Here is a 13,101-nt window from a genome sequence, read left to right as displayed (position 1 = left end):
CTTCAACTTGAAAGAACTGTTATTATATACATCACTGGGGATGCCAAAAGAAATGCAGAATTGGATCTACATTGAATCATAGAATCTTTACAGTGTGAAAGCAGATCATACAGCCTATCGAGTCCACACCAACTCTCCAAACAACATCCCAACCCAGAAACCCTACATTGCCCATGGCTAATCCACCTAACTTGCACATCCTGGACATTATAGGCAATTTAGCATGGCCAGTCACCTAACCTGCACATCTTTGGACTGCAGGAGGAAACCAAAGCACCTGGAGAAAAGCCACATAGACACGGGAGAATGTACAAACTCCACACAGACAGTCATCCAAGGGTGGAAGCAAACCAGAGTCCGTTATGCTCTGAGACAGCAGTGTTAACTACTGAGCAACTGTGCCACCCCTTTGAAGTTATGTCTCTAAACAATAAAAGGGCCATTTTGCTCACCCAATCCATTCCCTTTAATCAACTCTCCACTTAGAGCACCATCAGTTTAATCTCCTCAGAGAAGCTGAGAGTAAATTTGAACTGTGTCCTGTGGAAAGTGTGCTGTAATGTATAATTCTGCCATGAGACTGACAGTTGGTTAAGAAATGGTTATTTCTACAAGTTTCCTCAGAGACATTTTGTTTCTTTTTGCTTATTACAATTAGGTCTTAAAATTTGAATTTGCATTGTGCAATTTCTTAGATCAGTCACCGGGAATTCAAGTTTGTATTATCAGTCTCAACTTCTATGTTCACTCCACTAACTTGCCAACATTCTTTTGAAATTTTCACTGTTCTTTTTACAGTTTACAATGCTTCTAAGTTTTTCATTGTCTGAAGACTTTCATTGTATGATTCCTGTATACCAAGACCTAGATCATTAATACACGTCAGGAAAAGGGTCCCTAAACCAACTCTGCCAACAGTGTGAGATGAAATTAGACTGCTTGCAACTCTGGTTTCACATTTGAACCCAAAATTAGCTTTTGAACTCTCTTTTGGACTTTCACTTTTTCACCTTCCATATATCACCCACTTCACCCCTCTCTGGCTCAGCTTAGATATTGCTGAAAACCTCATGCAATCTTTGTTACACCTAAACTCCAATGCATTCACATCCTTCCTATCGGGTTGCATCCAGAATACAATATACCAGCTGAAGTTGAACAAGTGTCTTGTAGACATTCATTATAACCTCCCTGCTTTTATACTCAGTGCCTTTATTGATAAAGATCGGCGTACTGCATGCTTTATTAACTGTTCTCTCCACCTGTCCTGCCATCTTCAAGAACCTATACACATCTATGCCCAGTTTCCTCTGCTCCTGCACTCCCTTTAGAATTGTACCCTTTATTGTATATTACCTGACTATGTTCTTCCTATGAAAATTCATCACATCACACTTCTCTATCTTGAATTTTATCTGCCATCTATCCACCAACCTGTCTATGTATTTTGAAGTTCTACACTGTCCCCCTCCGTTTACAATGATTCGTTATTAGCTGAAAACCTTGTAATTGCCCTCTGCACATCAAGATCTACATCATTGACGTATATCAGGAAAAGCAAGGGTTCTAGTACTGATCCCTAGGAAACTTTCCTCCAGCCTAAAGAATATCTATTCACCATTACTCTCTTCTTCCTGTCACTCAGCTAATTTTGTACTCACTTTATTACTGTCCTTTTTATTCCAAGTGCTATAAATTCTCTCGCAAGTCAATTGTGCTGCAAACTATTGAACACCACATCAATAAATTATCCTCACCAACGTTTTCTCCAAACTCTCTGAAAACACTCACAAGTTATTTAAATATGACATATCCTACAGAAAACATACTGGCTCTTCCTAATCAATGGTGTGGAGTTAAAGAGGATCGCTAAAATTATTAAGCAGGAGCACAAATTTATCTTTGGGGAATTTATGGATATATTTGATTCAGAGTAGATTTTAGTTGATTTACATCCATTTTTGTTGCCCATAAAGTCAAAATATAGTCGACTTGTCAGTTGAATTGGTATCAGATCACTAATCTCCTGGCCTCATTTTGGCCATGGTTCAAACATGGATAAAAGCTGAATTTCAGAGGTGAAATGAGAGTGACTGCCTTTGACATTAAAGCTGATTTGAACAAGAATGATATCAGTACATCTTAGCAAAAGTGGAGTCAATGAAATTAGAGGAAAGTGCACTGCTGACTGGGAACATACCTGGCATGAAAAAAGATGATTGGGGTTATTGGAGGTCAGTTAACTCAGCTCCAGGACATCGCTGATGGAATTTCTCAGAGTAGTGACCCACCTCAACCATCTTATACTATTTACCAATAACTTTGCCCCTTTCACCTTTTTTTCTTAAAATGGGCTATTAACTCTATCCCTAATAACTGTTTCTAGAAGCTTCCACAACAGTGAAGTTAAATTGATTGATAATTGTTGATGGGCTTATTCTTACCAATGTTTTTTGTACAAGTGCATAGTATTTTCAACTCTCCAGTATTCTGGCACCCGCAAGATTCTAGGGAAGACTAAAAAACTGTGTGAAACACTACCCTTGCAATTTTCTAGTCACGCTTTCTTCAGTATTCTTGGATGCTTTCCATTTGGTTCCACTTGTCAACTTTAAGTACCAACAGTCTATCCAAAAACTTATATATTCTGAATCCTTCTACTAACAGTTTCCTCTTCCATGACCTGTACAAAATCTCTCTCTTTGGTAAAGACAGGCGCAAAGCATTCATTCAATACTGCATCTATGCTGTTTGCCTTCACGTGTAAATACCTCCTCTGGTCTGTAATTTAAAAAAAAATTCATGGCATGTGGGCACCACTGACTGGAATAGCCTTTATTACCCATCCCTTGTGTGCTCGAGGTGGTGATGAGCTAACTTCTTGAATTGCTGCTGTCTATACGCTGAAGGTCCCCCCCCACTGTGCTATTAGGGAGGGAGTTCCAGGAAATTGCCCCAGTGACATCGAAGCAATATATTCCCAAGTCAGGATGGTGAGTGACTTGGAGGAAAATGTAGTAGCTGACGGTGTTCTCATGCATCTCCTACCTTTGCCCTTCTGGAAGGTAGCAATCATGGGTTTAGAAGGTGTTTTGGTAAATTTCTGCAGTCCATCTTGTAGATGGCATGGATTGTTGCTACTGATCCTCAACATGGAGGGAGTGAAAATTAGTGGATGTGTGCCAATCAAGTTGGCTTTCTGCTGGATAGTGTCAGGTTTCTTGCGTGTTCTTGAAGCTACAGTCTTCAAGCAGCTGGGGAGTACTCCATTACATTTGAGGCTTGCACTTTATAGATGGTGGCTTCATCAGGTGGTTTTGATTTGCCGGTGGAGGCGACCCAGGATGTGCATGTCCTTGGTGGAGCAGGAGGGGGAGTTGAAGTGGTCGGCCACAAGAGGCCTCACCAATATTCTGTACAACCTCAATACCACTTTCCAACACCTACACCCAAAAAGCTGAGCAATGAAGGCAAGCATGCTAAATGCCTTTTTAACCATCCTGTTGACATGTGATGCAGACTTTAAAGAATTATGTACCTGAAACCCTAGGCCCCTCTGGTCTAGAACACTACCCAAAGGCACATTAGCCACCCTCCAGTCATGAGACACTCTCCACTTCTGATCTTATGAAAGAGGCAAAGTTATTGATAAATAGCATAAAATGGTTGGGCTTAGATCACTACCCTAAGAAATTCCATCAGCTTCCAATTATCTTTCTTCATGCCAGGTATGATCCCAGTCAGCAGTGCACTTTCTCCTAATTTCACTGACTCCAGTTTTGCTAAGATGTACTGATATCATAGTTGTTCAAATGCAGCTTTAATGTCAAAGGCAGTCACTCTCATCTCACCTCTGAAATTCAGCTCTTTGGTGGGAATCTCCTATAGGCCCCCAAAAAGTTACCTCACTGAAGCACAAAGTATATATCAGGAAATAACAGAGGTGTGTCCGAAGTGCACTACCATTGTCACGGGTGATTGTAATCAGCATATAGACAGGATAAATCAGATGGAGAAGATTAAGAAGGAAGATAATTTTGTTCAGTGCATCAGGAATTACTTCTTAGAGTAGTCGTCTACCAGACTATTTTAGATCTAATAATGTGGAATGAGGTAGGATTAATAAGCGAGGATGCTGCAATCATCTCAAAAGATAACAGGGAAGATCCTGTGACAATCTGCATCACAAGGGACAAATATGAGTAATCTACACCGACTGAACTGAAAAGTAGATTACAATTGATAAACAATAGCAATAAAGGCAGATCTGTCACCAAGACCTGATGCCTGTATTCAGGTGTTTTAAAGGAAGTGATTGCAGGGATAATATAGGCCTTAGCCAAAATATTGCAGAATCCATCAGATTCTGGGAGGGTTTCAGCAGATTGGAAAACTGCCATTGTGACACCCCTATTCAAGAAGGGAGGAAGACAGAACATCGGAAATAATGGGCCAGTTACACTATCATCTGTCATTGGAAAAATGTGAGAGTCCATTATTAAGGAAGGAATAGTAGAACATTAAGAAAAACCTAATACCTGTATAACCCAACAGATCCAACATGATTTTGTGAAACAGAAATCACGTTTGACAAACTTTCACAAGTTCTCCAATAATATAAGTAGACTAGATAAAAGGGAAATCAGTGGATGCAGAATATTAGAATTATGAGGAGGAATTTGCTAAGATGCCATATGAAAGGTTATCGTACAAGATAGGGGCTCTCAGCATTGCCAGTAACATATTAGCATGGATTGAGAATTGATTAAGAAACAGAAAAGAAAGCGTTGGGATTAATGGATATTTTACAATGTAATTTGTAGAGTGCCACAGGAATCAATCCTAAAAAATCAATTATTTAGCTCTTTCATTAAAGACAGAGAGGGGCAGAGTGCAACACATCCAAACTTGCTATCGTAACGGAAATGGGGAGGGGGGGAGGGCATGTTGTGATGAAGACACAGGAATTTGCAAGGGGCTAAGAACAGGTTGAAAGAGTGGACAAAAACGTGGCAAATGGAGTTCAATGTAGTGAAGTACAAGGTCAAATTAAATGGTGACAACACACTGGGACTCAGGTATTCCTGCGCATGAAACACAAAAGAAAAGCAAGCATGCAGGTGCAGCAGGTAATTAAGGTGGCAAATTGAATTTTGTTCCTACATGCTAAGTGTATGGAATTTAAAAATAGGGAAATTTTTCAGGGTTTTGATGATGCCATGTCTGGAGTACTATATACAATTTTGGTTCCTGAATGTAGGAAAGAATATGAGGCAGTTCAAAAAAGCTTCACTAGGCTGAATCCTGAGATAAAGGGGGTGACTTATCAAGAATGGCTAAACAAGTTAGACCCTTATTCTTTAGGGTTCTGAAGGATGATGATCAATTTTATTGAAACATACAGAATGTTGAGGAGTTGAGAGAGTTGAATTTAAAAAGTTGCTTTCATCACTGGCAGAATCTTGAACTACACGACATAGTTACACCATAAGAGAACATGCAGTTAAAACTGAAGGATTTTTTCTCAGACTGTAGTGAACGTCAGGAATTCTCTACCTCACAGAACTGTGACGGTTAGTTCACTGGAAGTATTTAAAGAGAGGGTGGATAGCTTTTTGATATGTTGAGGAGTTGAGGGATGTAAAGAGTTTGCATGAAAGAGGAGGTAAGGTTTGGAACAGATCAGGCATGTTCTACATATGGTGGGCAAGCTTCACTGCATGTTTATTCTATTTCTGCTCCTGTTTCTTATGTTCTTGTGTGAACAAGTCATGGTGATACTGTAGTCGCACACTGTAGTCAGTAGGGCAATGTTGTTGCCTCAATAAATCCAGATTTGCTACATTCTGACCCACCAGCTTACAAGAAACCTGATAATGATTTATATTTATACTTATAAGGAAAGTGGTAATTAAATTGTCTGGAGATATGCAGGTTTACTTTTATCTGTGCCCTTTAATTGAGCTTCAGTGTTCGGTTGCTTGATGGGAATTAGAACTTACCAGACAGAGTCTAGATTAGAATGGTGCTGGAAAAGCACAGCTTTTGCCCGAAACGTCGATTTTTCTGCTCCTCGGTTGCTGCCTGACCTGCTGTGCTTTTCCAGCACCACTCTAATCGAGACTCTGGTTTCTAGCATCTGCAGTCTTTGTTTTCACCCTTTTTACTTACCAGACAGAGACATTTAGCTGATAAGGATTCAGTTATAAACTTCCTTTGTCCTGGCCCCATAGACCCCTCAGTTGACATCCCAGTAGACATCTTCCAAAGCCAAGTGATAACACCATCTGTATGGTGCCTTCATTCATTAATCTCTCAGTATCTGTCTCCAATTAAAAGACTTGATTTGACAGTTTTGCCATGGTGAAACTGATTAGAAGTTATTATTAAAACTGTGGTCATCAATGAACAAGAATAGCTAACTGAATAAGGAGACGTAATGGAGCATGCAGATTCTCATATAGCTGGACTTGGAAAGGAGGTTAAGAGAGGGAGCATTAATTCATTGAAGTCTAATCAGTCATGAACACCATCAACCCAAGTTGACAACAATAGATGTGAATTCTCAGAAAGATATCTGGCAAGTTCACCAAACCGTTGCTGTTATGTTTGTGCATCATCATCAATTTGTCACATAATAGTTATCACTGTATGCTTAATACTCTGAACATCAGCAACTTTGAACACAATTATTTTGAGGAGGAACCTGTAAACTTCGAGGAACAAGAGCCCATCCTCTAATATAACAACTGGCTAAAGCTGTGTTGCAACAAATTCTGTCCGAAGATATTGTAAAGATCAAACAGCAGAGAAATGGAAGGGAAGTAGTGCCCCAGGATTGATAGCTGCAGAATTTTGGCCCAATACAGTTCTAATGTTTGGATATGATGATGATCAGTCAGTAGACCATCATTGTAACAAAGGTAATTTGAATTGCTACTGTTTCCAAATATAGTTTTACGTTATCATCATGTCCAGCTGTTACATACCCCGAATCACAACCATCACAGAGGAGAAGGCTATCTTCACGGTCACTTCGTCCACACACCTCACAGTTTGTTACGTCCTCTTCCTCCTCTTCATTGTCTTTATTTGGGTTCTGCACTGGAACCTTCAAAGAGAATGAGAGTTCTTAGGAATGAAATCTCTGATTGTCTAAAGATCCTGTTTTTTCTCACCCCCTCAAGTGTGATTCAACATGTGACACCAAACTGTGCAAATGGGAAAGAGCTACGGCATGATCCCCAACTGTATTAGTGGACCTATTCTCAATGTATGGCACAATTGACAGTAACACCGCTAGGAAGTGCACTAGATTCACTTAGACCATAAGAAATAGGAACAGGAGTAAGTTGTTCGACCCCTAGTACTTGCACTGCCATTCAATGGGATCATGGCTGATCCAACATTCCTCATGTCCACCTTCATGATCTTTCCCCACAGGTCAAGAATCTACCAATTACAACCTGAAGCATATATAAGGACTCTGTCCCCACAGCTCTCTGTGGCAAGGAGGTCCAAAGAATCAAGACACTCAACCCTCAAAGAAGAAATTCCTCCTCATCTCAGAATAAATTGGCACTCCTGTTTTTCAGACTGTGCCCTCTGGTCCTAGATTGCCCTATAAGGGGAAACATCCTCACAACATTTATCTTGTCAAGACCCTGAAGGATTCCACAGGTTTCAATAAGATCACCTCTCATTCTTCTAAACACCAGGGAGTAGAGCCCAAACTTGTTCAGCCTTTGCTCATATGACAATCCTTCCATACCAAGTTTCATCCAAGTGAACGTTCTCTAAAGTGTCTCCAATGAAATTCTATCTTACCTTAAATAAGGAGACCAAAACTGCTCTCAGTACTCCAGACACCTTGTACAGTTGCAATAAGACCTCCCTACTCTCATATTCCAACTTCCTTGCAATAAGGGCCTACGTTCCATTAGCCTTCCTGATTACTTGTTGCAGCTGTCTACTAGCTTTCTATGTTTCATGCACAAATACTCCCAAGTCCCTTTGTTTTGGTCCTTATTGCAGCTTTTCTCTACTGAAATAACATTGTTCTTTTGTTCTCCCTTCCAAACTGAACTTCACATTTTCCCACATTGTACTCCAGTTGCCAACTTTTTGCCCACTTATTTAAGCTAGACATCTCCGTAAACTGTTTGTATCGCTCTCACAACTTTCCTTCCCAACAACTTGTGTTATCTGCAAATTTAGCTACAGTACATTCACTTCCTTTCTCCAAGTCATTAATCTATATTGTAACCAGTTGCAGTACTGATCCGTGCAGAAGCTCAGAGGTCATAGGTTGACAATCTGAAATAAAGCTCTTAACCCCCACTCGCTGCTTCCTGCCCATGAGCCAATGCTCTAACCATGTCAATGTACTGCACCTCCAACATATTGGGCTCTAATCTTGTGATTTTATCTTTGAAGCACCGTGTCAAACACCTCCATACACAAGTCATCAAATGGATCTTCTTTACCCACTCTTCTTGTGACTTCCTTGAAAAACTCTAATACATTAGACAAGAGTTCAATGTTATGCTATGCTAACTGCTTGATTAGATTATGATTTATTCTGCTTTCACTTCCTTAATAAGTGATTCCAATATTCTTCCAACAATAGATATTACCAGTTTTTTTGTCTTCTCTTTTTGAATAGGGGTGTCACGTTTGCAGTTTTCCAATCCTTAGGTGTTTCTCCACAATCCAAGGATTTTTGGAAAATGACAACCAGTGCATCCAAATTCTCTGTAAACATTTCTTTTAGGATTCTTGGATGTAAACCATCAGGACAAGGGACATATCGGCCTTTCCCCCGTTTAGTTTGGTCAAATAGTATTTCTTTAATGAGGGCACTTAATTCCTCCCCCACATTCTTCAGTATTAATGGAATGTTTGAAATATCGTACACTGTAAAGACTGATGTAAAATAAATGTTTAACTCCCCCACCATATCCTTATTACCCAAAACTGTCCCCCAGACTTGCACAATATACTTGTATTAGCTATATCTGGATATCCGTTTATTCCTAGTGAATCAGTGTCATCTATGATGCCCTCAAGGCATTCACTGCCCCGGATCACACACAAGGAGCTGACATTTGGGCCAAGTATCAGAGATTCCTACAAACGCATCCTCCCACAATCATATCAACTTGACCTCTAGCAGGAGGAAAAAGTAAGCATCTTCTCAGTTTCATACAAATACACTTATACAGTTAGTTCTCCTATAATGCTGTAGCTGCATTCCAGCAAAACCTCGCTTAATAGAAATAATGGGACCTATGGGAAAAGGGGGGATAAGGACAGACTCATGATCGCTCAGAAATCACCCAGAAGTCTCACACAAAGTATAGCACAGTCTGAATCGAAGGCTGAAATTGTACTTATTAATGAAACAAAGTAAATTTAACAAAAATGTAAGAAAGCTGCTCTCTGTACAATGCCTCTCACAGAAAGCTACTCTGTCAGCAGCTGACATCAGTGCATGTACTGAATGGCACAGGGACTTTGGTGCAGACATCACGCATGCGCAGAACACCGTAGAGACATCGGCACATGCACAGAATGGCACCAAGATCGGTATTGATGTTGTGTATGCACAGAGACCAGCGCATGTGCAGAACAGCAAGAACATGGGCATATGTGCAGAACGGTGCAGAGTCTGGCACGCACATCTGCACATGGGCGTAATGAAATGCGCAAACCGCTCCCCAATTGAATCGCGCTATTTTTCTTTATTCATTCACGGGATGAGGGTATCGTTAGCCAGGCAGCATTTTTGTCTATCCCTAATTGCCCAGTGGGCAGTTAAGAGTCAATCACTTTGCTGTGGATCTGGAGTCACATGTAGGCCAGTCCACCTCAGGATAGCAGTTTCCTTCCCTAAAGGACATTAGTGAACCAGATGGGTTTTTCCAATAATCAACAACAGATTAATAGCCATCATTAGACTTCTAATTCCAGATATTTATTGAATTCAAATTCCACCATCTGCCAGGCAGGATTCAAACCCAGGTCGTTTTATTGCCAACAAAGGTAAGCGTTTCCTGGTTCCTCATCGACGTTATAGCCAAATTGCGCTGCTGAAATCCACGTTATCCCAGAACTACTTGTACCGCCCTGATAAACAGTTTTCATTGTAACTCACCTTCTTTATGATTGTTCCTCCAAAATGTGTACGAACACAGATGTGTTTAAAGATGATTCGATCAACAGGACACGAATTGGCATTCTGTATGAAAAATAATACTTTATAAACCATCGATACAATTCTTTTCCCTTTATAAACCAATTTGCTTTAAACGTTATGACTGAACTAAAAGATGGTGATCACTGCATGACAGTGGTCTTCATAGGACCCCCTCAATTTCTGGCAGCATGGGGATGATGAAGTAAAGAAGATAGAATTTGCATTTTCAAGACTTCCTTCAGGACATCTGAGCATCCACAAAAGTGTTTTACAACCAATTAATTTAAGCCAATTTTAATGTGCAATCACTGGAAAAATGTTTAATTTATTTTAATATATAGAATACACCATCAACATAATAGCTTCAAACAGTTCAAAAAATATAATATCTGGTTCACAGCACTCACCTTTGCCCATTCAAGGATGCAATCAAGGCAAAAGTAATGTGCACAGCTTTCTGGAGTTCCAATAGCCTGATCTCGGAAAGTATTCAGACAGATTGGGCAGTTTTCACCCTCCTCATCAGAATTGTTTCCCCATTTCTGTTCGGAACTCGTTTTCTCTGTGTCATCTGCTCCAACAGCCGCGTCCTCCTCCTCATCATCGATTTCATTGTCTTAAGACAAAAATTTTTTTAAAACAAGCAATGTCATTTACATTTATCAACTTCCAATTGTAAACCTGAATTACCATAAATACTTGTGTAAAGGTCAGATTTTGAAGATGTTTTTTTAAAGCCGAAATTAGGAGGTCGACTAATAACAGGCACAAGTCTTGAGGAGCTGAAATTCATGCTGCACTTTTTAACAACATTAACTTTTGAATGTATAGTGAACAAAGTGCACAAAATACCGATAGATTTAGTACTGGTCTGAATAAATGAATGAATCAAAATGTGCTGTAGTATATTAAGTGTGGTAAGTAGAGTTATGAATGAATGAAGGAATAGAGATGTAATATAGTAAACAAAGAACAATGAGCAGAGTTACTGGTCTGAATGAATCAAAACGTGCTGTAGCAAACCAAGTGCGATAAGTAGAGTTATGAATGAATGAATAGAGATGCGATATAGTAAACAAGGAATGATGAAGAGTGTTACCGGTATGAATGAATGAATGCAATTTCATGTGATAATGTAGGGTCGACTTACACAAGAGGTATATAGAAAATTCAAGATTCTTTGGCCTAAAAATTAGGAGTTGACTTATACATGAGATTGACCTATACATAAGTATATATGGTATAACACTGCATGACAGTGGAATCAAATTTACAATATAAATTTATTTGGCAGCTTTAATGTGGTAAACATGCTAAGAAGCTGCACAAGAACATTATCAAAACAAATATTAAATTACTGCAGATGTTGGAAATCTGAAATGCAAGCAAAGATTGCTGGAAATACACAGCAAGTTTGACAACATCTGTGCAGAGACAAAGTTAACATTTCAAGTAAATGACCCTTCATTCTGTCCTTCGTTGCTCTGACACACTGCTGTCTGACCTGCAGAGTATTTACAACATTTTCTGTTTTTATTATCAGTACAACTCTGAAACAGGGTCACTTAAGGGAACATTGGGGAAAGCGAGCAAAACCTTAGGAGAGAGATTTAAAGAAACATTTCAATACAAGTGAATTAGTTTGAAAGTCAGAGGGATTTAGGAAAGGAATTTCATAGTTTAGGTCCTAAGTGGTTGCAGACATGAATATCCATGGTGGAGCAATGAAAATGAGGGAGGTGCAATAGGCTAAAATTAGAAAAACGAAGTTCTTGGACGTTGTCGGACAGCAGCAGGTATTAATAGAAGTGGGGAGAGAGGATAGGCCATAGAGGAATACAAATACAAGGATAAAGTTTTAAATTTGAGACGTTGCCAAGCACCAATGTAGATCAGCAAATAGCAGGATTGGATTTATGGCACTTGCCACAACTTTGAATACAGGTCAGCAGAGCTTTGGGGATATTTTGTAATCAACCTGCTCAGGGCTGTTATTACACACCTCTAGAGCAGATTGGACTTGAATTTGGGCATCCTGGCTCAGAGGTTGGTACACTACCACTGCACTAAAAACACCTTTGGCAGAGTTTAAGATGAACTCCAGTTTGATGATGGTGAATTTGGAGATTGATATTGAGGCCTAATTGAGAATAAAAACACAAATGAGGGTTTCACAGGCAGAAAGGATCAGCAACATAAGCAAATTATAGAATGATATTATTGCTCCTTGCATCCCAGTGTACAGCAGAAAAAGACATCTTTAAGAATCGTCCACATTGGAAACAGCAGAAACAGATCAGTAATCCATTAAGACAGTAGAAGTTTAAAAGTGATGATTTGGTGTAAAGATTCTATTTTGAACAAAGTCTCAAGAAACTGCAACAATACCCCCAAGAGCAGAGAAGACCAAGTGCAGTAAATTGATATTTTAGGATTGCAAACAGTTTCAAAAGACTGCACAAGGAAAGGCAGTTGCCTCCACTTTGTTAAATAAGAAATTTGACAAGATGTTATTTTGTGCTGATTGTTCTTGCTTTCAGTGTATTTGGGCAAGGTGCAAAGTGGTGATTAAAACATGTTATTGTAATAAATAAGGTCAACACCTAAGACGTTATGACAAAATATTCTGAAATGCAAATAGTTAATTGTTTTCAAATTTTTAGCCATTCTAAACATCGTCTAAATTAACACAATACCAGGACACTAACTGGCACAATATTACTCAGACCTCAACTTTCAATTACTCCATTGGCGTTGTACTCCATTTGAAGGACCCTGGTCTATGCTGAATTGACTATTTGCAGCTTGGGTACAAATGGCTTATGAACCTCCAAGAATTCCACAATCACTATGCAGTGGCCCACACCAGAACAGGGCATACAAATCTGCTCACTCCTGAACAG

At 39.5% G+C, this 13,101-nt stretch overlaps 1 protein-coding gene across 2 annotated transcripts in view; it reads right to left on the bottom strand.

Annotated features, from left to right (window-relative positions):
• Positions 1-13,101, bottom strand: part of phrf1 (PHD and ring finger domains 1) — a 104,865-nt gene that overhangs the window by 65,798 nt on the left and 25,966 nt on the right. For both annotated transcript variants that reach the window (XR_015760141.1, XM_043705696.2), the window contains exons 4-6: positions 10,606-10,814; positions 10,157-10,240; positions 6,990-7,111 (exon numbers count right to left, since the gene is read on the bottom strand). Coding sequence is in view for 1 of the 2 variants with exons in the window: in XM_043705696.2 (XP_043561631.2) it covers positions 6,990-7,111; positions 10,157-10,240; positions 10,606-10,814 (415 nt within the window). In the remaining variant the exon portion in view is untranslated. The remainder of the gene's footprint in view (positions 1-6,989; positions 7,112-10,156; positions 10,241-10,605; positions 10,815-13,101) is intronic.

The sequence above is a fragment of the Chiloscyllium plagiosum genome, unplaced genomic scaffold, assembly GCF_037043375.1.
Source record: "Chiloscyllium plagiosum isolate Xiang-an unplaced genomic scaffold, Cpla_swu_hap1 HiC_scaffold_18, whole genome shotgun sequence".
Lineage (NCBI taxonomy): Eukaryota > Metazoa > Chordata > Chondrichthyes > Orectolobiformes > Hemiscylliidae > Chiloscyllium > Chiloscyllium plagiosum.
This window is presented reverse-complemented; position numbering and strand designations above follow the sequence as displayed.